This window comes from Rattus norvegicus, chromosome 19, assembly GCF_021556685.1.
Source record: "Rattus norvegicus strain SHRSP/BbbUtx chromosome 19, alternate assembly SHRSP_T2T, whole genome shotgun sequence".
Lineage (NCBI taxonomy): Eukaryota > Metazoa > Chordata > Mammalia > Rodentia > Muridae > Rattus > Rattus norvegicus.
The window spans coordinates 48,829,919-48,857,243 of NC_141552.1; the positions used below are offsets into that span (position 1 = coordinate 48,829,919).

Sequence of the window (27,325 nt, forward strand, 5' to 3'; positions counted from 1 at the left end):
TTCCTCCCTACAAGTTTAAGAAATACACCCATCAGTCTCCCTGGCAATATCTGAGTCCAACACCAACATCTTAGTCAACACTGTAACTATTTTTGAGGTGTTTGTTTTAAGAGGTCATTCTCATTGACATTGATTTAAACACATTAAATATGTTTTATCACATGGTGGGAAGAAATATTAAAGTCTTAAGTCTTCCAGCAAATATAAGTTTCCTATCTACAAATGAAACAGATGAAAGTTAAAGATGCAACAGATTCCCTTGATTAAAATTCTAAAGTCACTAAATGTTAAGGCTAAAGGCAATTTAGATGCTCACAGAACTCCCCAGAGTGACTATGAAGAGACTCAATCCCCAAGCTCCACCCAAGTCCACAGGGCCCTCCAAGGTTGGGATGTCACAAAGTCCCTGAGAAAGCAGGCAAGGCTCCAATCCCAACAATCCTGCCCCAGACTCAGCCTCGTTTTTGTTTTTTATTTTGCTTTGAGACAGCGTCTGATGAAATAATCCTGGCTGTCCTGGCCTCTACAGAGATCTATCTGCCTCTGCCTCCCGAATGCTGGGATTACAGCCATGCATCATCACGTTCAGTTCAAGCTCAGCCTCTAAACATGCTGTTTTACACACAACCTAAGTGAGACAGTTATTAGGAGACAAATTATCCTAAAAGCTCAAAAACATTCTCAGGTCTACATGAACGTCCCTGGCAGTGTTTGCAATTCTCCCATAACAAACCTAAGAAAACGTGTTCCTTAGTCGGGTGATGGCAGTGATGGTCGAACATGCCTTTAATCCCAGCACTAAGGAGGCAGAGGCAGGAGGATCTCTGAGTTCAAGGCCAGGCTACAGAGCAAGTTCCAAGAAACTGTGCTCAAAAAATAAAAAAATTAAGAAAAGAAAAACAGGAAAAAAAATAAATAAATAAAGCTTGTCCCAAAATAGTCACATGACGGAATAGCTTGGGACACCTGTTTTGTTACTTGGGGGAATAAGGAAGACAAGGAAAAATGTCCCCTCTGATGTCTGGTGTCTGCTTAGGTCACCCTAAAATAGGGAGTCTCCCTAATGCTGACTTTAATAAGACGTTCCAAAAGCTGGTCCAACTGGTGTTCAAGTCCTTGGACTGAAAAACAAGTTTATGAGCAGCAAGGTCACCTGACTCTGACCGTGTGTACACTGTTTATCCAGATGACAGTGGCCACCACGACTTTGATGAATGCTACACAGACTCTACTATCCCTTTGAAGCTTACTGAGGCCTCTACTTGACTCAATGCCATAAAAAGGAACCTCAACTTCGAAAGGAGGGAAGTCACAAACACCACATGCTGGCAGGGGAAACCCCATTTGCCCTCTAAATTGTTAATGTAAACTTGTTACTTACAACCCTGATCTATGACTATCTAATTACAATACTAAAAAAAAGTGCCCTCTGCTCTATCTTCAATGTGCCTACTGCTCTCAACGTCCACTGTTTAGACCAGAACATGTCTCTAGTCAGAGGAGAGGTAGCCCAGATCCAAGTGGATTGGCAGACTAACATCATCCGTTAATACTAGCTCTGGAGCTTCAGACATTGACAACAGGGAACACTAGTTCTATGTTGAAGAGAAAAAGGAATATTGAAAAAGGCTTACCCATCTCTTCCTTTGCTGACAATCTTTACTTCAAAATAGTAAATACCACAGGCTGCTGGGATGGGGTGGGTGGCTCGTACAGAGGCTGCATCTTTGTGATTTTTGCCATGACCTGATGTAAGAAGCCAAGGAAAGAATGTCAACACCAGAAAAGGCAAATGGAGGCCTCCTTTTTCTCTATGCCATGATAACTTCAAACCCTCCCTGGGCTGAGGAAGTTCTTGTACTCTCCAAGGAATAATAAGACAACTGAGTAAACACTTAAGTCTCCCACCTTTAGATCATCTCCAACCCAGACCAACAGTCCTGACAGAGATACTGTCTTCCATAACAACAAGGGCAGAAGACTGTTGTCTGTCTCTCCAGAATCCAAACAGCCCAGCCTGGAGCCCAGGGGAAGGAAGTGGCAAAAATGGAAGTCACCACTTCCAACAACTTTAGCACACAAACCCCAGCCCAGTCCCGGATGACTGGCAGACAGGCAGTCCAAGCACCTACTGTGACAATGTTACCACCTCTTTTTGCAAACATTACTGAAACTAAGCCATGGTAAAGGGCCTAGCATAATAAGTTGGAGCCAGCTCAGGAAAGAGGGGTGGCCCTGAAGCGGAAGGACCTGTCCAACACCGGTTTTGGACATTTAGTGTAATTGTCTTTGAGTCGGGTGTTTAGGAACAGAGGAAAGGAAGCAGGTAAACCCCGGCCTGGCCAACCCCTCTACTCCGGATGATCCGATGGGATAAGGCCCAACTCGCAGAAAGCCCGGACAAAGAAAGGGATAATGGGCACAGCCTCCCTGTAGACGCTCAGGTCGTGTCTCCCAGCGGCCAGACCCGCTGTTACCTTTGTAATGGACACGGAGGTTTCCCTGGGAGAGGCCGATGTAGTTGTACTTGTCCTTGGGACTCCAGGAGCGCGGCAGCGGCGTCTCGTGTTGATTAACCGCAGGGTACAAGCGCTGCAGGCGCCGACTCAGTTCCTGCTCTCCAGGTGACGGTAGCCCGCCCCCGGAGTCCCCACCGGAGGAGTCCCCAGCCTGCGGGTTTCCAGCTCCCGGGTCTGCAGTCGCCGCCGCCATCTTGGAGGGAGCTGCTATTGTGTCACTGGGGGCGGGGAGGAGTGCAACCAGATCTGCCTTGCTCAGCCAATGGGCCGTGAGCATCTCAGGGTGGTAGGGAAACTGAGTCCGAGTCCTGGCAACCTTTCTTTGAACACTACTATACTTCGCTAGAGTTGGACTACATATCCCACAATGCAGAGCGCTGTAGAAGCCGGCCAACGCGAGCTCCTGAAGAACTTCGGAAGATGTAGTACACAACTGTTCATTCACAAGCCTATACAACGAAGACTCTGAACCACTGAAAACTACCATTCCCGGCTGGCCAAGTGGCCAGACCTCGAAGCTTGCCTTTCTCGTCCATGGTCTCAGTTTATTCTCCTGCCTCAGTTCTGTAGCTAATGTCAAATTTGCTGCACTGACTGGTTCTCAGAGCACCACATCTCTGGGTCGGGGTCTACCTTTACTATTAGGACTTTCTCCAGAGTGCTCGCGGGGGCGGGGAGGATGGAGGCGTGGCGCAACCGTGATCCCACCCTCAACGCGGAGGCCGCTGGGGGCTGGTCCCCATGGCAACGGACTGTACACTACCGCAACGGCTCTAGCCTGCTTCTGCTCCAGAGTCATGGCCAACCCCCAGACGCGTAACCAGAGTTTCTCCAAGCTAAGGTAGCACCTGGCCGGGCTGAGGGCGGGGAGAACTTGAATATTTCCAGAAAGAAAAATGACACTGATCCAGATCGCTGCACTGTCTGTTGGTCTCAGTTCTTTGGGCTAGGACTTCAGCGCCACAGAATCAGCGATACAGTTGTAATAGAATTGGGACTGACTCGTCAGTCCAGTAAGAACGTTACGTGCTGCCAAAAATGCAGGCGTACTTTATCATTAGATACATGATCTTAGCTAAACACTGGAAAACGAAGTGCCTTAGTATAATTATATGTGAAATTCTCTACAGCTCCTGAATATAAGAAGCATTCAGTGTCTAATGAATGTTGTTTCCTGCCTGCTCATTCCCAGTAATAGAAGAAGGGCGAGAGAGGCGACTTCATTCTCAACACTAATCTTTCAGGGTCTGCTGCCTTGGTAGAAAAAAGCTACAAAGCCTGTTCTACATAAGAGTTCCAGAACAGCCAGGGTTATATGGAGAGACCCCCATCTTAAAGTAAATGAATTAAAATAATTAATAATGATAATAATAACAACAACAATAATAATAATAGTAATAAACCTGCAGAAGTTCCAAGGACAGGAAATACCAATGCTATGATTGTCCCTGAAGCTTAAAAAAAATTAGTCTACAAGAAACAGGCAGCAGGTTGAAAAAGAGTTACCCATCAAAGGCATAATCCAGGAAAATTACTATCCATGAAAAAAAATATGTAATAGGGCTGGGGCTGTAATTAGAACATGCCAGAATTCCCAACAACACACAGAATATGAAACAGGTTCAGAATCTTCATTCATTAGGGAGTTCACCATTCATGTAATGACACACTGTTTCCCTTATAGAGATGCACTGTGGGTTTCCTCCTTCAGACCTTAGAGAAGGCCAACAAGATGGACACACCAGGGGCTGGAGAGACGGCTCAGTGGTTAAGAGCACCGACTGCTCTTCCAGAGGTCCTGAGTTCAATTCCCAGCAACCACATGGTGGCTCACAACCATCTGTAAAAAGAGATCCCATGCCCTCTTCTGGTGTGTCTGAAGACAGCTACAGTGTACTTATATATAATAAATGAATAAATCTTAAAAAAAAAAAAAGATGGACACACCAGAGCTTAGCACAATAGAACGTAAGCAGAACCTGATAGAAGAGACCTTAGAGTTTTATATTTCCTTGGAGAATGTTTCTCCTCCTATGGGCTTTTCTCCTTTTGTTCTCATATCCCTGCATGCCACTTTAGTGGGGCTATCTGTAAAGGTCATTCAATATCAAGAAATTCTTCTGAGAACCCATTGCCTGCAGCCAATTATAACACTGAGGTTTCACCACCATTGTGATATAAATGTAAATATTTTGCATTCCTCCTTTAGGGTTTCTGTTAAATCATTTTTTTTAAAGTAGGGAATCTAGGACTGGAGAGATGGCTCAGCAGTTTAAGAGCACTGACTGCTCTTCCAGAGGTCCTGAGTTCAATTCCCAACAACCACTTGGTGGCTCACAACCATCTGTAATGGAATCTGATGCCCTCTTGTGTGTCTGAAGACAGCTACAGTGTACTCATACATGGAATAAATAAATAAATAAATAAATACCTAGCTGGCCAGTCAGCACTTGAATAAATAAATAAATAAACAAATACCTAGCTGGCCAGTCAGCACTTGGGAGGTAGAAGCAGGTGAATCTCTGAGTTTAAGGGCAGACTGGTCAACAAAGTGAGTTCCAGGACAGGTAGGGCTACATAGAAAAACCTGTCTTGGGGTTGGGGATTTAGCTCAGTGGTAGAGCGCTTGCCTAGCAAGCGCAAGGCCCTGGGTTCGGTCCCCAGCTCCGGAAAAAGAAAAAAAAAAAGAAAAAAAAAGATAAGAAAAACCTGTCTTGAACAAACAACACACATACACACACACAAACACACACACACATACACACACACACACACACACACACACACGAGCCTGAGAGATTATTCAGGGAGTTAAGGATTGTCTGATTACCTGAATCTGATCCCCAGATCTCACATGGTAGAAGAACAAAAGTCATTCCAACAAGTTGTCCTTTAATCTTCCCTGTGCCCCGTGGCTCATGAATACATACATACACAAAGAAAGGAAGGAAGAAAGAGAGGAAAGAAAAAATGGGGCTGGAGGGGACTTCAGAGATGGTCCAGCAGGTAAGCTCATTCAGAGGCCCTGAGTTTGCTACCCAGTGTCTACATCAGGTGGTTCACAATCACCTGTAATCCCAACTACAGGAGGAATCTGACACCTCTGGTGTCTGTGGACACCTGCATTCATGTGCACAATACACATAATTAAAAATAATAAAAAATTAAAATATTAGAGTCTAGAGAGACGACTCAGTGGTTAAGAGCACTAGCTGGCTGCTCTTCTAGAAATCTGGGTGAGATTCCCAGCACCCACAAGGTAGTTCACAATTCTCTTAACTGGTTCTAAGGAATCCAGTGTTCTCTTTTGGCCTCCTAGGATAATACTCATACACATAAAATAATAAAATAAAACTCAAAATAAGAAAAGTAATTAGAAATTAAAAATAAGTACCTGTCTTAGTTAGGGTTTTACTGCTGTGAGCAGACACCATGACTAAGGCAAGTCTTATAAAGGACAACATATATTTGGGGCTGGCTTACAGGTTCAGAGGTTCAGTCCATTATCATCAAGGTGGGAACATGGCAGTATCCAGGCAGGCATGATTGACGCAGGCAGAACTCAAAGTTCTATATCTTCATCTAAAGGCCACTATTGGAAGACTAGTTGACTTCCAGACAGCTAGGATGAGGGTCTTAGAGCCCACACCCATAGCGACACACCCACTCCAACAGGGCCACACCTTCTAATAGTGCACTCCCTGGACTGAGCACATACAAACCATCACAGTGCCTTATTTGGATGAGACTCTGCTGGGTGTGCTTGGTTTTCATTTTGATTTTTATGTCCAAAGCTAACAACAGCTGTAACCTACTGAACTTTTCCATTTGGCATTTTCTTCTGATGTCTAGAGAGCTACATAGTCGTCCTAATTGTTTTCCCTTTCATGGTGGTTACAGTATGATCAAGAACAGAATTTTTAAGGGGCATTGTAATAAATACGTGCCTGTAATTCCATGAGTCAGGAGTCTGAGGCAGGAGCCTCAATTCAAGGATATACCGAACTACATATGAACTTATCTCAAAGATCAAAGGTATAAAAAGGAAAAAACATAGTCAGGCATAGTGGTTTATGCTGGTAATTCCAGGAAGCAAAGGGAGGAAAATGGATACCAGAACAGCCTGGTCTCTGTAGTGATTTCTCAAGGCCACCCGGGATACTTAGTGAGAATCATATCAAAATTAAGTTAAATAAATGAATAAATTTTTTGAATTGGGGATAGTGACTGATGGTGAGAAAAAGATATTAAGACCCCAATGAGCAGATTAAGTTGTAATGTATCTTTTTTTTTTTTTTTTTTCGGAGCTGAGGACCGACCCCAGGGCCTTGTGCTTGCTAGGCAAGCGCTCTACCACTGAGCTAACTCCCCAACCCCAATTGTACTGTATCTTGTTACTCTCCAATATGTGTCTTTTAAAAACAAAACCAAAAATCAGTATTGGAGACTGAACCTGAACCCCATGCCTGTTAGGCAAGTCCTCTGCCATTGAGGTATATGCCCAGTCCCTCTAGTTTGTTTTGTTTCTTTGTTTTTTTGTTTGTTTGTTTGTTTGTTTTGTTTTGTTTTGAAAGAGGATTTCACTGTGTACCCCTGGCTTGGAACTCACTATGTAGAGCATGCTGGCCACAAACGGAAATATACCTGTCTCTGACTTCCAAGTGCTGGGATTTAGGGTTTGTGCGCAGCCCAATTCCTTTTCTGCCTGCCTTCTGTCACGAGAGAATGTGGGCAAATTACCCAGGACAGCCTTAAACTTGCTATCCTCCTGCCTCAGCCTCCTAACCAGCTAGGATTACAGGACTACTAGTCCATGTTAGTTACAAACATATATCAGGTTACATCTGCCCTTCTCTGTGAGTTGCTTGTCCATTTGCTTTATTCACATTCAATGTTAAGTGGCATTAAAAACTAAGGTTTGGGGTCTCACTGCTCCATTAAAGTAGGCCTGAGGAATTGTACAGAATAGGGTTTCCTAACTGGGTTCACATGTTTGGGTAATACTAGTCCTACTTTTTATTTGTTTTCTTTCCTTAGGTTTTTTGAAACAAGGTTTCTCCTTGTAGCCCTGGCTGTCCTGGAATTTTCTCTGTAGACCCTGCTGGCCTAGAACTCAGAGATCTACCTGCCTCTGTGTCCTGAGTGCTGGGATTAAAGGTGTATGCCTCTAGCACCTGGCTCTAGGTTCACTTTTTTTATGAGCAAAGAAACTGAGGTACAACAGCATACTTAAAGTCACCAGCTAGCATCAGGTGCACAAGTCTGTCTAGCAGTATACCCTTAACCAGCAGATCACTGAATCACCTCTTCCGTTTCTTCCACTTGGGTCACACTGGCCATATGTATGTAGCCCTCTTTGAATGCCTCCCTACCTTGAGCAAGCCCCTTCCCAAAAGGCTTGACTTTCAAGTTTGAAATCTCTTCAGGATCCATTTTTCTCCTAATCTGCTATTATAATTAAAGCCTATACAGCACATTTTAGTCTTCGTAGTGTTTTGTTTCCTTCATTTTTTGATTGATTTTTGTTTTGGTTTGGTTTGTTTGTTTGTTTGTTTGTTTGTTTTGAGACAGAGTTACTCTGTGTAGTCTTGGCTGTCCTAGAAGTAGCTCTGTAGACCAGACTTGCCTTGAACTTGGAGTTCCTCCTTCCTCTGCTTCTCAAGCACTGGGATAAAATGCCTGTGCCACTACCACCTGGTGCTTAACTCACTCATATTTAACCTTTACAAACCTATTTGGAACAGAATAAGAATTTTCTGTTTCTTTAAGAGAAAACTGCTAGGGGCTGGGGATTTAGCTCAGTGGTAGAGCGCTTGCAAAAAAAAAAAAAAAAAAAAGAGAAAACTGCTAAAGGAGGTTAATTTGCTCAAATCTGATCCTTTTGAAACTCCAGATGCCAGGCCTCCAGACTCTTTCACCATTAAACAATGCCCTGCACAGACTGACAAGCGTATACACACACACACACACACACACACACACACACACACACACACACACACACAGAGGGGGTGGGGAGAAAGAGGAGAGCACACTCTGTGAGGAAGGGTCAGAGGGATCTCCCTCCCCTTTATGGGCTCTGTCACCCACTACAGCTTCTTTTCTATGCAGAACACGCACACAATCTTCAGGAGGGACTCCGGAAGCAGAGAGCATTGAGAAACGCAAGCTTTCCCAGAAGCGAAGGACACTGGTTAGTGATGCTCTTCTTTTGGAAGCCCACATGTCACCTTCTACAACCTGTCTGTTCCACCTACAACCCCAAAGCATAACCCAGCAGACTAGCTTCTTCCCAATCAGAGAAATATGACTCACTCACAGAAGCCAGGCTCACTAGGCTCTGGGGGAGGAGGTAAGAGCATGCTGGTCCTTCTTCCTCATCTGAAAGCTGACCCAGGCTGTTCTAGGTAGAAAAGACTTAGTCCCTTCCCTCAGCACCTTTCACTTTGCAACTCAACATTCTGAAATGGACCCTGTCTGCTGTGACCTATACCGTTTGTCTTTATGGCCTTAGGTCTGATAACAGTACTTGAGTTCTATAAATACTTAGGAACAAGCATGTGAAGGCACAGTACAGAGTGTTTCTCTATTGGATTTGGTTCTGAGTTCCTTGTTCCTATTTTTAAGACTTTTTGTATAGATCAAGCACAATGCTCACACCTGTAACCCTGGCACTGGGAAGGCTGAGGAAAATCGCTGCAAGTTTAAAGCCAGCCTGAACTTCACAGCAAACTCTAAGCCAGCATGGGCTACACGAGAGAGACCCTTTCTTTCTTTCTTTTTTTTTTTTTTCTTTTTTTTTTTTTCTTTTGGTTCTTTTTATTGGGAGCTGAGCTAAATCCACTGAGCTAAATCCCCAACCCTGGTTCACAACCATCTGTAATGCAATCTGATGCCCTCTTCTGGTGTGTCTGAAGACAGCTACAGTGTTTTTTTGTTTTTGTTTTTTTTTTTTGGTTCTTTTTTTCAGAGCTGGGGACCGAACCCAGGGCCTTGCGCTTCCTAGGTAAGCGCCCTACCACTGAGCTAAATCCCCAGCCCATACAGTGTTCTTATATATAATAAATAAAAAAAAATTTTTTTAAAGCATTCTTATAAAGCCAGCCTTGGCTACACGAGAGAGACCCTTTCTTAAAAAGGAGATTTGTGGGGGTTGGGGATTTAGCTCAGTGGTAGAGCGCTTGCCTAGGAAGCGCAAGGCCCTGGGTTCGATCCCCAGCTCCGGAAAAAAAAAAAAAAAAAAAAAAAAAGGAGATTTGTGGGGTTGGGGATTTAGCTCAGTGGTAGAGTGCTTGCCTAGCAAGCAAAAAAAAAAAGGAGATTTGTGGGGTTGGGGATTTAGCTCAGTGGTAGAGTGCTTGCCTAGCAAGCACAAGGCCCTGGGTTCGGTCCTCAGCTCTGGAAAAAAAAAAGGAGATTTGTTCAAATCTCCAAGAAAAACATCATGGGGCTAGAATGGGTACCACAGTGGTTAAGAGCACTTGCTACTCTTTTTTTTTTTTTTTTTTTTTTTTTTTTTTTTTTTTTTTGGTTCTTTTTTTCGGAGCTGGGGACTGAACCCAGGGCTTTGCGCTTCCTAGGTAAGTGCTCTACCACTGAGCTAAATCCCCAGCCCCGAGCACTTGCTATTCTTGATCAGGGTCCTGTTCCTAACACTGTAACTCCAGTTCAGGTAGAGCTGGCGCCCTCTTCTGACCGCTCCAGACTTCAAGCATGTATGTGGAACACTTACATACAGGCAAAATGTTCATATACATAAAGTAAACAAACTTTTAAACATTAAGTATATACGGGGAGGCTGTATCAGGATGTATAGTGAATAAATTGATAAATGAAAAAATTATATATGACACAAACTTATTAAAAGTTATATATATATATATATACATATATATATATGAACTTATAGCTGACAATGGAACAGTGTTGGTGCTGTGTTGCATTTACTGTGTGAATGTGTTCGTTGGGAAGTATTTGGGAACATATAGGCCAAATATGTTAAGAAGCTGGGAACTTCCAAGATGAGGCCCCCCGTGTAAGGAGAAAAGAGCAAATATGGACTCTAGAGAACACATTCCCCACACTCCTGTAAGGAGACCTCAGCTCCACTCCGACTCGGCCAGTTTTCAAAGACTTAGCTCAGCTTAGACCTGCAGTCCAAGCACTTTTGCTCTGTTCATTTTCCTTCGGTGTCACCAACTACCAGAGGGAGCTGTTTTGCCATCTCCTGGGAGTGGGGCACCCTCCAGTTTTTACCTGCAGGGGGAAGCAAAAAGCAGGGAACTCAGAGGAACATCATGAATGTTCTAGCAGCCCTTGGGCAGAAATCTTCACTAGAAGCTAAAAACCCCTGGAAAGAAGCAGCCATTTCCACAGTGTATGGAGTTTTCATTGGCCTGCTCAAATCAAAGTAAGGTGCTTATCTTTTCTCCATCTGAAAAAGCAGAAAGAGCAAATTTTACTCTCCTTTTGAAAATCTGAAACACTTTCCAAACTCATCAATATTAAGCCCAGGACTCTCCACTTTAGTTGTTTTGAGACAGTCTGACACAATGGTCTCAAAGGCATGCTCTTTCTGCTTCCACTCCTAAGCGGAATGCTGGGATTACAGGCCACTCCCACCAACTATGTAAAAAGTTTGTTGTGGGGGTTGGGGATTTAGCTCAGCGGTAGAGCGCTTGCCTAGCGAGTGCAAGGCCCTGGGTTCGGTCCCCAGCTCCGGGGGGGGGGGGGGGGGGGGTTCCTTTATTTGTTTGTTTTACTCCCTGCCACACATACACCTGGCCTGAATGTTTTCCCTTAGTTTATCTTTAGTTAAAAAAGAAGGGGGGGATGGGCGGAGAGATGGCTCAATGGTTAAGACCTCTGGGCTTCTCTTCCAGATGTCCTGAGTTCAAATCCCAGCAACCACATGGTGGTGGCTCACAGCCATCTATAATGAGATCTGATGCCCTCTTCTGGTGTGTCTGAAGACAGCTACAGTATACTTATATATAATAAATAAATAAATCTTTTTTAAAAAATGGGACTGGAGAGATGGCTCAGAGGTTAAGAGCACCGACTGCTCTCCCAGAGGTCCTGAGTTCAATTCCCAGCAACCACATGGTGACTCACAACCATCTGTAATGGGATCTGATGCCCTCTTCTGGTGTGTCTGAAGACAGCGACAGTGTACTCACATACATAGAATAAATGTTTTCAGATGGTCTCATGTAGCCCAACCTGGCCTCAAACTGTCTGTGACGCTAAGGATCCTCTTGAACTCCAAGCCTCCACCCTTCGTGTGCTCAGATGCAGGTGTGTACTAGCCCATATGGTTTGCTTATTTGAGTCAGGGTCTTTCTGTGTATTTCAGGCTGGCATCAAAGTTTTAATTGTGGAGTGCTGGAATTATGTGCATGAGTTACCAGATAGTTTACTTTTTGAAACTGGTCTCTATGTAGCCCTGGCTGTCTTAGAACTGGATATGTAGCCTGGCCTGGAATTCAAAGATCTTCCTGATACCAGGCTGGACTATTTTTGGGTGGGACGGGTCTTTGAGTCAGAATCCAGGCTGCCCTAGAACCCACTATCTAGTGGAAGATAATCATGCACTTGGGATGCTTCTATCTCCACAACCAGAACATGCAGATTACAAGCAGAATGTTAGGATTGCAAGATTATAGGCAGGTACCCACATTACACAGGGCTAGGACAGAACCCAGGAGTTGATGCATGCTATATAAGATTATTATGCTCTTTGTTCTCTGCTCTGCTCTGCTCTTCCCCTCTGTCCCTGTCCCTTCTCTCCCCATCCCTCTCCCCTTCCCCCGACATGCCCATGGCCAGCCTTTCTACTCTTCTGACTCTTCTGTCATTAAAACTCTCCACATGGAAAAAATAAGATCATCATCAACATTATTATTATTATTATTATTATTATTATTATTATTTACTGTTTTTGGCTTTGGTTTTTTCAAGATAGGATCTCACTAAGCAGCTTTGTGTGTTCAGGAACTCATGATGTAGACCAGGCTGGCCTCGAATGCAGAGAGCCCTGGCTCTGCCTCCCAGAGTGCTGGGATTAAAGGTGTGTACACCACCACCCAACTTACTGCATTTTTCTATGCCATATTTAATGAAAAGATTTTTTTTTCCTTTTTTTTCGGAGCTGGGGACCGAACCCAGGACCTTGCGCTTGCTAGGCAAGCGCTCTACCACTGAGCTAAATCCCCAACCCCGAAAAGATTTTTTTAAAAAAGCCATAAATACCACGTTGTACCAAATGCACCTGCTAATGGTTCAAAATGAAACCCCATTCGCCAGGGGACCCTCACCTACTTCTTTCTCCCCAGTGTCCTTCCAGGCTCCATTTGTTAATCTCTGTAGTTGGGTCTGTCTTTCCGTTTAGGCGTAGCCTGGACTTGCTTCCTCTCCTATTTCTTTATGCTTTCAGCATGTTGTACAGGGCTCTTCAGTGTTCATTTTTGTTTGTCATAAGACAGTATTCAATGTCCCCTGACAATATAGAAGAGTGTAACTCTGATTTACTGGATTCCTAGCAGGCACTACACAGTTTTCTCCTGATATCCTTGCCTCATGCATTGGGATGCTGACTACTGTTACCCCTACTTTACAGATGAAAAGTCTGAGGCTCAGAAAAGTTAACCTGTGGTCACACTGGTAATAAGGAAGATTCGAGATTTAATCCTAACCATCTATAACTAAAAGACCACAGTCTTAACTATTAACCATATTAACGATGTCTGTAGCTGGGTGTACTAGCACATACCTGTGATCCCAGCATCTAGGACTGGAGGCAAGGCCTTGAGTATAAGGCCAGCATGGGCCATATAGCAAGATTGTGTGTGTGCGTGCGTACATGTGTAAGGAAGCAGAAGAATATTAGGCTGTGGTTACAGCTCAGTAGTACAGTGCTTACCTAACATGTGTGAGGTGGTTCTGGGTTCAATCCTCAACAATACTAAAAATGGGCGGGGTGGACGGAGGACTAATGTTGCCATAGTAACCCCAACTGTCCCTCCCTTAAGCCCTTGCAGTTATCCATGTGTGGCCACCTGTCACCATGGCCTACATACACCAGTGGCCAGACGATTCTACATAAACGAAAGCCCTGTTCAGATGACAGCCGGAATCGAGCCAAGTAAGCCAGGGCCAGCCTAATGGGGGATGGGCTGATCTAGGCTAGGTTTTGGTCCAGGACATAGAACTTAGTGGAGTTTGCGGCCCCAGACCAAGAGTACAAGGATCCATGGGTGCTAGTGACATCTCAGCCCACCATCCTCTGCAGTAGCTGGCAGCAGCAGCCCCTGAGCATCTCCAAGCCCAGGTACCTGGAGCAACTAGAGAATTACCTGCGCAAGGAACTCCTGCTGCTGGACCTGAGCACGGATTCTGCACAAGAACTGAGGCTGCAGGTCAGAGCCCACAGACCCAACATGTCAAGGGTGGAAAGAAACCTCATGCATCAGATCTGAATAATAGACCTTCACGGGGAAGTGGTCCTCCATCTTGCGACTATTCCTCTTTGAAAAGAGGCAAGTCCTTTGACAGAGCCTTTGGCCTGGTGGCAACAATGAGAAACTAAAGGAAAAAGAATGGTCAGTCTAGATGCAATCCAGACTCTGGTACACACTAGAGAGGGACTCAGTGATGATGAAAAGGAATCTCAGACTTCTGACCTAGACATGACTGAAGCATTTACTGAATGCTGACCTGTGTTCCAGGCTCTGGACACACTCTTACAAGCAGACGCTTGAAGGCATCCCACAGGGAAGTGGTGGAGCTGGGATTCCAACTCAAGGCTGGCTCCGAGCCTGTGTTCAACCCTGCCTCCAAAAGCCTTCTGTGTTGGCAGGCCTAGAGTCTCCTTTCACATCTGAATGTTTCTGAGGGATGAGAGATGGCTCAAGTGCTCAAAAGCCTACTGTACAAGTGTGAGGACCTGAGTTTGGATTCCCAGAACTCACCTACCTAAAAAGCCAGGCCCAGCTGCATCTGTAGCTCTAGTACTTGGGGGTTGCCAGTGAGAGGAAGGCAGATTCCTGGAGTTTATTAGCCAGCCAGCCTTGCTAATTGGTGAACTTCAGATTCAGTAAGAGAGTGACTTTATCTCAAAGAAGACACCTAATGTTGACGTCTATGAACCACAGCACATGCATGCACATGCACACATGCCTACAGACTCATTCTAAATCTAAGTTGGAAGGGAGAATTTCACTCTTGCACTTTGAGTTCAGAACAGGAAGCTAGAATTGTTAATGCCGTTTCCATAGGTCTTTGATGTAAAGAGGGGTTACAGGTGAGAGACAAATTAGATACAGGATCCATCTGGTAGGCAGGAAGTTGACTGCCGGGGCAGCTAGAGCCAGCTTGGGCAGAATGGCATATTTACCTCACACTGGTGGGTTGCTAAGTTTCAGAGTTGGCAGGAGGCAATATTTCACACCTGTCCCTCTTCTCCAGCTTCATGGTCCTAAGACTTGGGTGGTGCTTGGCCAGACATAGGCAGTCTCATATGGAAATAGTTCTGCGTCCACTTGAGGTGGGGGCTATGGGTCAGGCAATGATAAGTTCCTTTTTTATGGCAGCCTTATAGGGAGATCTTTGAGTTCTTCATAGAGGATTTCAAGACATACAAGCCATTGTTATCCTCCATCAAGAATGCGTATGAGGTGATGCTGGGTAAGACTGCAGCTCCTTTCTGCCCTGCCCCCCCCCCCCCGGAATAAACAGACTATTCTGACTTTTTAATTCTCTACTAACAACTGATCTTTCTAGTTGTTTTGCTTGCCTCAACCCCCTCTCTCCTTTAGAAAGATGGTGAAGCAATCTGTAGTAAACAGCAGGAATCTGAGGAAAGTAAGTCCTTCTGGGAACTCTCTCATCTGCCCAGAACAAGCTAAGCATCCACAGAACTGAAGGCTTCTTCTATTCTCAGCTGCTGCCTTCCTTAAAAACAAGTGTGTGGAGAGAGTAGAGAGGCACTGGAGAGATGGCTCTATAGTTAAGTACTGGCTGTCTTCCAGCGGACCTGGGTTCGAATTACAGCACCTCCGTGTTAGTCAATAATTATCTGTAACGCCATTTCCAGGGGATCTGACCTCCTCTTCTGGTCTCTGCAGGCACTAGACACACATGGGTTTCACAGACACACCTACAGGCAAAAGACCATGTACACCAATGACCTGTGTAACCAAGGATTTGTGATTTCTGGCTGTTTGTTCTCTGTTCCCCCCTGCCCCGCCCCCCCCCCCCCAAAGGGCTTTTCTACCTGTCTGTTTTGTTTTTTGAGACAGGGTCTTTCTATGTATTCCTGGCTGTTCTGGAGCTTGCTTTGTAAGACAGACTGGCCTTCAATTCAGAGATCTGCCTCCTCTCTGCGGTGCTAGGATTAAAGACATGCACTACCATACCCAACCCACCTATCTTTGCTTAGCCCACCAAAGAGAGAAAATCCGGTCCCTAGAGCCCCTGAAGGCCAAGATTGTCACTGTGAACGAGGACTGCAGTGAGAGAGTTCTGGCCATGAGGGCTGAGGAGAGGCATGAAATCTCTGTGCTCAAGAAAGAGAAGATGAATTTGCTAAAACTCATTGATAAAAAGAATGAAGAGAAGATCTCACTGCAGTGTGAGGTGAATGAACTGGGAGAGCTGACAAAGTCCACATGTTCCTGCTGTACCTGTAGCCTGGGGGTGGTGACTGAGGCAACCCCAAACCCTGGCTACCCTTCTGCCTGGAATGGAGGAGCTATCACATTCCCAAGAATCCCCCTACTGTCTTCCCTCTGCCCCTTTCAGTATAGACTCCAAGGTGGCTCCAGGCACCAGGAAACTCTCCATGGGCTGAAGCACTGACATCTTGCTAAGTACTCAGGCATGATCGGTTTGCTTTCCTTTTCCTAAGTTGAGAGGACTGTCAAGAACTTATCACACCCCTAGAGTGACTAGCTGCCAACCAGCACTCCAAGGGTCACCAAGAATGCAAGTCTATTTCCTACTCCCCAGGTGGCTAAACTGAGGAAGAGCCTGGCTGAGGAGTACTTGCGTTACCTTACCGAACGAGATGCCCGAAAGATTCTCATCGGGGACCTGAATGAACTGAGGTACCAGCGAGAAGACATGTCACTAGCCCAGAGCCCAGGTAATCCCAGGTTTCTCTCCTAAGATGCTGAAGTCTGTCTGTCACCATTTATCATGCTCATTCAATATTCCTAATATCTTATTATCCTGTGTCCATACATGGTGGGAGATGTCTGGGTCACTAGCCCAGGCTCTGGATCTTTTGTGTTAGACTGAGAATCACAAAATAAAGTAGGAAACTTTACACTGCTGGAAGCTGAGACCCTGGGCAGGAGAAACCCAGCACCACATGTCCTGGGGTTCTCTACTTAAGCCTGACCCCTTAAGGTGGTGATGCTGTGGACCCAACAAGTCCCAGGCAGAAGAGGTAGATTACTTTTCTATTGCAGAGCTAAAATACAGTGACTTGTAGGAGGAAGCACTTTTTTGGGATTTGGGGTTCCAAAAGGAATAGCAGTCTGTCGTCATCACGGCAACAGGCATGGCACTGGGGCAGCAGCTCAGAGTTCATATCTGACCCACAGTCAGGAAACAGAGAACACAGTGGGAATGGTACTGAGTTTTTTGAAACCTCAAGGTTGCCCCCAGTGAAACACCTTCGCCAAGGCGGCCATACCTCTTAATCCTTCTCAAACAGTTCCACCAAATGGGGAACAAATATTCAAACATATGAATTCAAACATATGTGGCCCATTCAAGTAGAGGGCATGCCCCAAGCAATATTCAACCCAACTCTGAGTATAAGGTCTAGAGCCAGGGTGACAGACGATGGGCCCTCTGCAGGCGTTTGGGGAGAAGACCCTGTGAAGCTAACTCTGGCACTGAAGATGACTCGACAAGACCTGACTCGCACGCAGATGGAACTTAACACAATGAAAGCCAACTTTGGAGATGTGGTGCCCAGGAGAGACTTCGAAATGCAAGAGAAGACCAACATGGAGCTTCAAGAGCAGGTGCCTGGTGGGCAGGTAGAGGGACATGGTAGGGTATGCTCAGGCAGGTGGGTGGTTAGGACCAATCACCTCGCCTACAGCTAGAAAGCCTGAGAGGCGACTATGAAGAAGTCCGGAAGGAGCATGAGATGCTGCTGCAGTTGCACATGAGCACACTAAAGGAGCGGGACCAGTTCTATAATGAGCTGCAGGAGATCCAGCGCACCTCTACACCGCGGCCTGACTGGACCAAATGCGAAAGTAATGATTGTAGGGGCCCCAGGGCCTGCTGAACAACATGGACCGGGCTCTAGCTTCTTCTCCCAACTTGCAGGTGTCATAGCAGGGGGCCAGGAACGCTGGCTAGTGCTGGCTGAAGGGAAGAACAGTGACCAGCTGGTGGATGTGCTCCTGGAGGAAATTGGCATGGGTCTGCTTCGGGAGAAGGACTTCTTCCCTGGCCTGGTAGGGAGTCCTGAGCCAGAGGCCATTTAAGATTCTGGGGGAGCCATCTAGAGCTCATCATCCCATTTACAAACAGGGCAATGGTGGGGTCCAACCATGTGCTGACACCTGCCTTTCAGGGCTTTGGGGATTCCATCCCTCCATTCCTTCGGTTTGATGGCCCTGTGAAGAACAAGAAGCCCAGCAAAAAGGAGGTGGTAAATCTCCTTAAGGATGCCTGGAAGGAGCGTGTTGCAGAGGAGCAGGTCAGCTTTCACTGGTTATAAAACATCGCTTCTGCAAAACTTCAGCTCCAGTTTGAGGAGTTCCCTCAAGATGGTAGGGAGTAGGGTGGGGGCCTAATAAGCCTGGAACGCTCTGACCAAGTATTGTCCTCACCCTATAGAAAGAGTCATTTCCAGATTTCTTCTTCAATTTTCTGGAGCGTCGCTTTGGGGTCAATGAAGCCATGGCCTGGGCTTATACCATTTTTGAAAATATCAAGCTCTTTCGTTCCAGTGAGATCATGAGTCAGTTCTATGCAGTTTTGATGGGAAAGGTGAGCTTTGACCTGGGTCCTACCTGTTACCCTCAGGGAACTAGAAAGGGCTTTTGTCCCCGGCACAAAATGGCCCTGCCACTACTGTAGTAAACAGCATATTAATAACTGCTTCCCTCTTATAGACTTTGGAGAGTGTATATATCAACCAAAAAGACACACTGTTCCACCTGCTGAAGGAGCTGATAAATGCTGACACTCAGAATGAGGGGTCAATAACCATGGAACAATTCAGGTAGGAGACTGACCAGACTACTCCAAACTCTGGTCTATGATTGACTGGTCAGATTCAGGGAAAGGGGAGCCTCAGGGAAAGGGCCACAGCCTCAAAGCCTGCTGACCTCCTGACCTCACCAGGTGTGGTGACATAGGAATTCTAGCACTTGAGAGATTAAAAAAAAGCAGGAGTCATTAATTCCAGACTAGCCTAGAACAAAACTGTTTCAAAACATGCCAGGCATAGTAGTGCACATTCTTTTTTTTTTTTAAAGATTTATTTATTTTATGTGAGTATACTGTAGCTGCCTTCAGACACACCAGAAGAGGGCATCTCATTACAGATGGTTGTGAGCCACCATGTGGTTGCTGAGATTTGAACTCAGGATCTCTAGAAGAGCAGTCAAGTGCTCTTAACCACTGAGCCATCTCTCTAGCCCAGTAGTGCACATTCTTAATCCCAGCATTTGGGAGGCAGAGGCAGGTGGATCTGAGTTCAAGGCCATTCTGGTCTACAGAGTGAGTTCTTGGCAACCACATTAACATAGATATAGACCCTTTCTCAATCAATCAATCAATCAATCAAGGTAAAACAAAAAAGTAGCATAATGCAGCTCATCATTATGAATTCAAGAACTCTGAAAAAGAAAGAAAAAAACCTTCAGAGGGGCTGGAGAGATGGCTTAGGGGTTAAGAGCACAGACTGGGGTTGGGGATTTAGCTCAGCGGCAGAGCGCTTGCCTAGCGAGCGCAAGGCCCTGGGTTCGGTTCCCAGCTCCGGAAAAAAAAAAAAAAAAAAAAAAAAAAAAAAAAAGAAAGAGCACTGACTGCTCTTCCAGAGGTTCTGAGTTCAATTCCCAGCAACCAATGGTGGCTCACAACCATCTGTAATGGGATCCAATGCCCTCTTCTAGTGTGTCTGAAGACAGCTATGGTATACTCATAAATAATAAATTTCTAAAAAAAAACAACAAAAATAACCTGTTGAAATAATAATGGGGATGGCCCAGGAGGGCTGGGAGGGTGAGTTGGCAGACTCGGTTACTCAGGCCCTGTTGGAAACTTCATTTTCCCCATAGCACCGTCCTCAAAACTACCTTTCCTCTCAAGAAGGAAGAGCAGATTATGGAGTTGATGGAGGCAGCAGGCTGGGGTCCAGACAGCAGCAACACAGACATGTTAAACTATCGATCATTGTTTACTGAGGTAGGAAGACACAAAACTTGCCAGTCCCTTCCCTAGTCTTATTTAAACTACAATCAAATGGCCTCACCTTGCCTTCCCCCCTACTGCACCCACAGGATGAGGAAGGCCAGAGTGAGCCATTTGTGCAAAAGCTGTGGGAACAGTATAACAGTGAGAAGGAAGCTTACTTAGAAGAACTGAAGCAGGAGCTAAACATGGAACCGTGAGTGGCCCTGGGCCCCAGAGTCCCACTCAGCCACTGGTCCCCGGGTTGGGCAATCATATCAGAGAGCATCTCAGGTACCTGAGTCTCCCCAGGCAACAGGTACTATGCTTGATACTACTCAGATCTGAGTAGTTTATAGGCACTTCAGGGTCGGGGTACAGAGAGAAGAGCTCAAGCCTATGTGCCTGTCTTTCTTTCCTTGTGGGCAGTCTTGAAGAGGTGACCCTACTGAAGATGCGTGGGACACTGATGAACATTGATCCCACCATGGACAGGCAGACTCTGAGTGCCTACCTGAGCCAGGCCTATCAGATCCCTGCAATTGATGTTCCACTGGATGATGAAGAGAGGCAGGGGATAATTTCCGTAACGCTTGAGACTGCACTTGATCGACTTAAGATGGCAGACACGAAGCGTGTAGGACCTCGAGAGCCAGAGCAAGCAAGCTAGAGCCTCCAAAGGCAACAGAAATACTCCAATGTTGCTAACCTTCTTCTAGTATAAAATTCTTTATTTAAATTCATACTATTTTTCAGGCTGGGGGAAGGTGATCTGGGCAGGCCCTAAGACATGCACTAAAAAGCAGAACAACTAGGGGTTGGGGATTTAGCTCAGTGGTAGAGCGCTTGCCCTGGGTTCGGTCCCCAGCTCCGAGAAAAAAAAAAAAAAAAAAGAACCAAAAAAAAAAAAAAAGCAGAACGACTCATTTGTGAGAGTTTATTGGTGCTAGGAGATGAGGAACCTTGACAATTGTTTAGATGCCCAAGGTAGGGAGAGTAGGTGCCAGCTAAGGCCTGGTCCTACTGTGCAGGAAAGACAGAATTGCCTCTGAATGCACAGGGGATAAGTTGTTGCCGGTACTCCAAGGGCAGGTACCGCTCCACAAGCACATGCAGCGAGACTTGATCAGTGACTAGTCCCTGTCTGTATGAGAGGAAAAGAGGATCAAACAGAATTAACACCAGCCCTCTCATACTCAGCCTCCCTTTTATGTGCACTTACCGTCGCATCAGCAGCTCTAAGTCCTTTGGCTTCACAGTCTTACGGCCGGCATGAGCAGCAAATACCTCCAGATCATTGCAAAGGCGCTGGAAATACTCGTCTAGGCTGCCAAGAAGGTTGCAATAGAACAAACTGAAGAGTCTGTCTGTGAAATGGCACCTGTACCCACTCACATGCTAGACTCACCACTTCTCTACCATCTCAAGAGCCGCTTTCTCCACGGGCATCTTAGTATGGAAACTGAAGAGCTTCACATAGTGGCTCAGTCCGGCCTTGTAGGGGTCTTGGTGGTGCCTGGGCTGTGCAGTGCGGGTCCTGGACGGAAGCTTGGCTGGCACAGACTCGGAAGATACGCTGAGGACAGGAGCAGACAGCTGATGGAACAACTCCTGCTGGCTCTGCTCAAACTGGGACTGCTGCAAATTAACTTGAACAAGGACTCCAACAGGGAGTGGGGGGAGATGGAGAGGGGGGTACAACACCTTCAAGCCCAGCACTGGGGAATCAGGGCAGAAGAATCTGAATTCAAGGCCAGCCTCTATTGATTGAGTTTCAGGATAGCTAGGAGTATACAGAGAAACCCTGTCTCAAAAAAAAAAAAAAAAAAAAAAAGGAAGAGGAGGAAGAGGAGGAGGAGAGAGGGTGATAACTAACACAGCCTGTTCCTTCCCTGTGACCCTGATCCTTCAGTCTAGACCCAATATCCTAGTCAAGCCTCAACATTTATGTTGGTACCTGCTCAAGTTTATTAAACCTCAGATCTCAAATTGGACAGTCTCTCTCCCCCCCTCAGGAATCCATTACTGCCTGTCCCAAGCCCAATGACCTCTAGGAAGCCGCCTAGGGTTACATGCTGACCTAGGAGCTTCTCCCTCACCGAAGTTCATGTAAACATGTAGGCACAGGCACCAGGATGACTGACAGGCAGACTCTAACTACCAGGCTTGAGCTGCTGTGCTTGGCAGTCATCTGCATATCTATGAGGAATTAAAAAATGCACAGTGCCAATTCAGGACACACTCTTCCCAACAACCAGGGTTTCTTACGCTGCAACTCCAGGTGATGGGGGTGGCTCAAATAATTGATGTGGCTCTTCGGCTAGGAGTAAGTCCTGGGCGCTGGAGGATAATTCTCGACTTGCTGTAGAGAAAGAGTTGTGGCACAAGGGGTTCAGGCTTGGCCATTTTACACAGCTGTAAAGGTCTACTCTCCTAATTGCTAAGGGCCTCATGGAGCTCTAGTTAAGTGATTGCCCTTTACATGCTCCCCAGCCCCGGCAAATTTTCTTCTGTATGATAGGACCTAAGAAGCTAGCTAGGGGGGTTGGGGATTTAGCTCAGTGGTAGAGCGCTTGCTTAGCCAACGCAAGGCCCTGGGTTCGGTCCCCAGCTCCGAAAAAAAGAAAAAAGAAAAAAAAACAACAAACAAACAAACAAAAAAAAACTAGCTAGGAACACTCATCTTCGGATACCTACACTAGGCCTCTTACCTGGCATGCCAGAAGTTTCCTCATCCCCTGAAGATCCTTCTAAATCCTTGGGCTCTTCAGCCTCCTTGGATCCCACTGCTTCTCTTAGTTCTGGAGACTGAGGCTGTGGCTCTGAGAAGGGCAAAGGAGAGGCACCAAAGCCAGCTCTGCTCACTGAGGGGAGGACAAACAGCACCATAGCATTGACTCAGACTCTCCTGGCCCCACCCGAACTCTGCTCTTCAGAAAAGGAGGGAGTCCTGAGCAGGGGCTTCTGGGTACACACAAGTACTGGAGGAGGGAAATCCCTTGTCCAGGCTAAGTCAGCCGCTCCTTATACTCACTTTGGCTCTGCGGCCTAGTCCCAGTGCTTGGTGTCCTGGGGCCCACAACTCTTTCAGCATCTTCAACCTCAGTTTGAGAAGGGTTGGGCAGAGAGTGATGCACACTAAGGGAACAGCCAGCTAAGGGCTGTGAGAAAGGCTGTGTGTCTTCAAACACTACATCCGTTGGCAGAGCAGCAACAGGCGTTCTATGACTGTCACCTGGAGATCAAGAGCCAGAGAAATTCTATATCCTAGGCCTACCTGTTAAAACCTGGGACTAAAAGGTAGAGGCAGCGAAACCTAAGGAACGTCCAGAAGGAGACAAAGTCCCTTCTAAGGCTTCTACCTTCCCTTGCCCTCCTTGCTAGGCCACCCTTCCTGGCCTTCCTCTGACACCCCCAGCCTGTACAACTTGCTCATAGCCCCCAAAACCGTTTATATCCTCTGCTCAGCACTTTCCTCAAACATGAACTTGTTCTCTGGAATCAGGCTCATGGAGCTCTAGTTAAGTGATTGCCCTTTCCACTCTCCCTGGCCCCGGCAAATGTTCTTCTGTATGACAGGACCTAACCTTAGTGCTAACTGATCATTATTTCCCCAGCCGTCTTTTAACAGGCACTATAGGACGCCCTGTAGTTCAAGAATATAAAGTAATGAAAGCCACAGAGACTAAGACTAGACTCACCCTGATGGCCATTCTTTTTCCTCTTTTTTTTTTTCTGAGATAGGGTTTCTCTATGTAGCCTTGATGGTTCTGGAGCTCGCTCTGCAGAGCAGACTGGCCTGGAATTTGCAAGCGCTGGCTATGATGACTATTTTTGGTTGTTACCTTAACTATATCTGGAATGAACTAAAATCCAAATGACTGGGCACACCTGTTAGGGATTTTTCCTTAAATCATTTGATGTTTCCCACTTCTCTGAGGTGGGAAAATCCACCTTTAATCTGGGCCACAACTCCTGTTGGCAGCCTATATAAAGGTCATGGAAGAAGGCTGCTTTCTCTTTGCCTGTTTGCTCTTGCTCTCAGTAGCAAGTTTATACCCTCACTGTCAACAGAGCCTACTTAAAGATTCCAGCATATACTAAAGACCAGCTGAGGACTTAAGAAATGACTGGATTCTTGGATACTGCATGGGTAGACAGCAATTGCTGGCTATCTGGACCACAGCCTATAAGCCATTCTAATAAATCCTTCCCCCTATACTCACACACTCTACGTTCTGTTCCTCTAGAGAACTTTGACTAATACACCAAAGTACCAGGTAAATACTTTGTAAGGAAAACAGAAATTTCTACATGCCTGGCCAGGCTCAATACAGTATCCCTGACCTCATCACAAGTGGAGCAGCCCTGAGTTAGTAGAGCCTCCTGTCTGTCATAGAGTAGTAGCTTCTCCCTAAAGCTAAAAGAGAAAATTCCAACCTTACCTGGAAGAGCAGAGGTTAAGGATTTATTTTCCAGATTCTGCAAAAAAGCACCGATATTCACAGGTCGGCGTACCGGACGCCTGCGAGCCAGACCAGGTCTGTCCACTGTCTGGGGCTGGACAGATGGGACAAAGCTGAGGTTGAAGGAGCTGTTAGGACGGAAGCAGATACCAGGAAGGCCTGAGACACAGCTTCCCCAAAGGGGCGCATCTCTTAGAATATGGCCACCAGATTGTATAAACCCCAGGACAGGGAACAGTACCTGGCCAGGGACGAACCATCAGCAGCCCCACGTTGCTCTATCAGGGTCCATCAAAATGTAAGAAGAAGAATCCACAGTGAGTTACTCAAGCCCAAGAAAGCTCTCTCAGGTCTTTTCTACTCCCAAGAGGAGAGAAGAAAAAACAGCTCAGGTGTGTCCTAGGTCTCACCTTGGGGGAGAGGCAACTGTTGGTTCACTTCCTGCTGAAATACAGACAGTCTCAGCTTTTGCTTCCTTTTGCCAGGGGCTTTTAGACCTGGAGCCAGGGTTGAGGGGGGGTCCAGCTCAGGAAGTTGTAACTCCAGGCTAAAAGAATGATGTTTATCTCAGACATATCAGAAAGCCCAATTTTAGTTTCTGGGGACCCCAAGAAGTGGCTCAGACTATGAAGGAAATTCACTCTGTACCTTCCCCGACTGCTTCCCCGTCTGGAGGGCCTGGCCACTTCTGGTACTTGTGCTGGCTTCACCACTGGGTTTGGCATCACAGTGGAAGATTCTGGGGCTATAGAAATAGCAAGGAAAGGGTGGGGCTGACAAAGAAAGGAATCATAGGTTTGACTGTTGGACTAGCACCTAACTTTAACTGCAGGCTGATACCCACTTACCAGTTAGCAAGATATTCTGCAGCAGAGTCCGGGGTGTCTGTTCCTCCAGGTGCCCATGACCTTGAACTCGAGCCAATCTACCAACAGACTATGGGTACAAGCACCACTAGTCTCTTTTTTGGCTTGAGAGCCCCTCAAGTTAGGCTTCAAAACAAAAATAGTCTTTAACCTGCTAGACTTTAGGGTTCTAACAAGTCAGTCACGGAGTAGGCTGGACACTTACCCCAGTTCCATGCGAATGCTTTCTGGTACTCGTCTTTCTCTGGCTACCCTGCCTCTTAGAGTACGGCGTTTGAGACCTTCTTCTTTGTGGACTGTGTAAAAAAAAAAACCAAAACACCCCGCTCTGAGAATTCTGCCAGAAGTGGGAGGAGCTGGAGGTGCAGACATTAGCCTTCACAAGGGGTTGTGGTTTAAGAGTTCTTCTCGGGGTTGGGGATTTAGCTCAGTGGTAGAGCGCTTGCCTAGCAAGCACAAGGCCCTGGGTTCGGTCCCCAGCTCCGAGAAAAAGAAAAAAAAGAAAAAAGAAAAAAAAAAAAGCGTTCTTCTCCTTCAGAGGCAGAATACTAGAAACCACTTGTACCTTTCATAGTCCCCAGCAAGAAAGAGGAGGAAGGGTAGCCCTGAGGTACAGAGGACTATGACTGACCTAGCAGGGGGTGAGGGAAAGCCTCACAGAGGGAGGTCTAGCAGAATAGTTGAGTAGAGGTTAGTCACATAGGCTACAATTGGAAGACTATCCCATTCCGGGCATTAGAGTAACAATCCAAGTAGGAAATTTATTTTTAACCTTTCAAGTTGTCAGTGTCACATTAAGTTCCCCATGGGTCACCCCAGCCCAATTTCACCAGTCCAGTGTCTCAGAACTCTGTCAGTGTTCCCCAAGCACAGCTTATACCTCATTACTCGTAGGTCTAAAACATAGCAGGAGGGACTGGCTGGATGGCCTAGTGGTTAAAGGCACTGCCTCCAAGCCTGGTACCCTGAATTTAATGACCAGTATCCACACATTGGAAGGCAAGAATGGACTCTGAATGTTGTCCTTTGACCTACACACTGTCTCACAAACTGGTAGTAAATAAATAATGCCACATCTTGAGTGAATAAGGGTCTGGCGTTACCAACCCTCTAATCCCTAAACTATGAGGGAGGTTATGGAAGGAGGATGGTGTCTTCAAAGCCTGTTTGGGCTAGTTTCAAGCCAAGCCAAGGCAACTTTGTACGACCCTGTCTCAAATACCAAAAAGGTAGGAGATGACACTCGGTGGTCGGGTGGTGCATAATTAGCAGGCATAAGATCCTGGGATTAATCACTAGCAAGCACTTTGGAGAGAAAAAAACAAAAACCACCTTATCATGAACAAGTTTCCACTTGAGGATGGCATTCTTCCAGACTGGTAGATACTTCGGTACCTCCTGTTCACAAGCCAAGACGCTCAAAGTCAGGGCAAAGCCCTGCTCTCTAGGAAAGCATCTTTCCAGTACCTGCCTCCCGACCTCCCATGGGAGCCTCAGAGAGTAGGGCTGTATGTGTTGGGAAAGGTGAAATCATCTGGAAGTACAACCCTAGTCTGGGTTGAGTGAAACAGCGTTTAAAACAGAGCCATACCCTCTGCTTCTAGAGATCCAGCAATGTTGTGAGACTCTGGTCTCACCTGGGAGCACTCACCCTGGAGCATACATACAGCATAGCTGAGACTAATTTGATTAGGAACAGAGTCAGATCTCAGCATCTCAGACTTTACTCTGAGGCTCAGTTCTACTTTTTTTTTTTTTCTTTTTTTCGGGGCTGGGGACTGAACCCAGGGCCTTGCGCTTGCTAGGAAAGTGCTCTACCACTGAGCTAAATCCCCAACCCCCAGTTCTACTTTTCAAACGCAAACAAACACTCCCCATTCATCCTAGTTGCTCGGACAACTCCCTCACATACTTCGTCTGAGTGCTCTGGCGTCGTCTCGGAGTGTGCGAATCCGCTGTATCCAGCACGTGCCGCAAGAGCGTACGTATGGTCGGGTCGCCGTCGGGACTACTGAGATCCGCCATGTTCAGGATCCCACCCCTCCTAACT

General features: G+C 46.3%; 3 protein-coding genes across 28 annotated transcripts in view; 1 reads left to right on the forward strand and 2 right to left on the reverse strand.

Moving 5' to 3' along the window:
* Ranbp10 (RAN binding protein 10) overlaps positions 1-2,878 on the reverse strand; it is a 60,618-nt gene extending 57,740 nt beyond the window's left edge. For 9 of the 10 annotated variants that reach the window (XR_015643414.1, XM_087594863.1, XM_087594860.1 and 6 more), the window contains exons 1-2: positions 2,478-2,736; positions 1,635-1,746 (exon numbers count right to left, since the gene is read on the reverse strand). Coding sequence is in view for 6 of the 10 variants with exons in the window: in XM_087594860.1 (XP_087450986.1) it covers positions 1,635-1,746; positions 2,478-2,712 (347 nt within the window). In the remaining 4 variants the exon portion in view is untranslated. Of the gene's footprint in view, positions 1-1,634; positions 1,747-2,477 lie in introns of all 10 variants that reach the window. The other variant, NM_001135875.1, reaches the window with a different exon arrangement.
* Positions 2,879-3,022: 144 nt separating this feature from the next.
* On the forward strand, positions 3,023-21,935 carry Tsnaxip1 (translin-associated factor X interacting protein 1). Of its 4 annotated transcripts, none has more exons than XM_087595005.1 (16): positions 3,023-3,360; positions 8,631-8,712; positions 13,550-13,662; positions 13,752-13,936; positions 15,110-15,203; positions 15,958-16,154; positions 16,527-16,662; positions 17,385-17,554; positions 17,635-17,794; positions 17,868-17,998; positions 18,118-18,243; positions 18,384-18,536; positions 18,662-18,771; positions 19,832-19,958; positions 20,054-20,160; positions 20,373-20,686. In XM_087595005.1, exons 3-16 carry the CDS (start codon positions 13,641-13,643, stop codon positions 20,611-20,613), a joined length of 1,959 nt encoding a protein of 652 aa, XP_087451131.1. In that variant the 5' UTR covers positions 3,023-3,360; positions 8,631-8,712; positions 13,550-13,640; the 3' UTR covers positions 20,614-20,686. The 4 variants fall into 4 exon arrangements, with proteins under 4 accessions (XP_087451131.1, NP_001102600.1, XP_087451129.1 ...); NM_001109130.1 differs by having other exon boundaries at positions 3,239-3,360; positions 13,810-13,936; positions 20,373-21,007; XM_087595003.1 differs by lacking the exon at positions 8,631-8,712 and having other exon boundaries at positions 3,247-3,360; positions 20,373-21,935.
* Positions 20,867-27,325, reverse strand: Cenpt (centromere protein T). Of its 14 annotated transcripts, none has more exons than XR_015643377.1 (14): positions 27,188-27,325; positions 25,481-25,571; positions 25,258-25,345; positions 25,058-25,154; positions 24,820-24,956; positions 24,651-24,687; positions 24,389-24,537; positions 22,978-23,178; positions 22,655-22,765; positions 22,212-22,305; positions 21,648-21,747; positions 21,352-21,519; positions 21,166-21,270; positions 20,867-21,087 (listed from the first exon to the last, which is right to left on the reverse strand). XR_015643377.1 is itself a non-coding variant. In XM_087594568.1 (13 exons), exons 1-13 carry the CDS (start codon positions 27,298-27,300, stop codon positions 20,964-20,966), a joined length of 1,515 nt encoding a protein of 504 aa, XP_087450694.1. In that variant the 5' UTR covers positions 27,301-27,325; the 3' UTR covers positions 20,867-20,963. The 14 variants fall into 14 exon arrangements, 8 of the variants coding, with proteins under 8 accessions (XP_087450694.1, XP_087450693.1, XP_087450692.1 ...); XR_015643376.1 differs by having other exon boundaries at positions 22,655-22,807; XR_015643381.1 differs by lacking the exon at positions 21,648-21,747 and adding an exon at positions 23,645-23,742.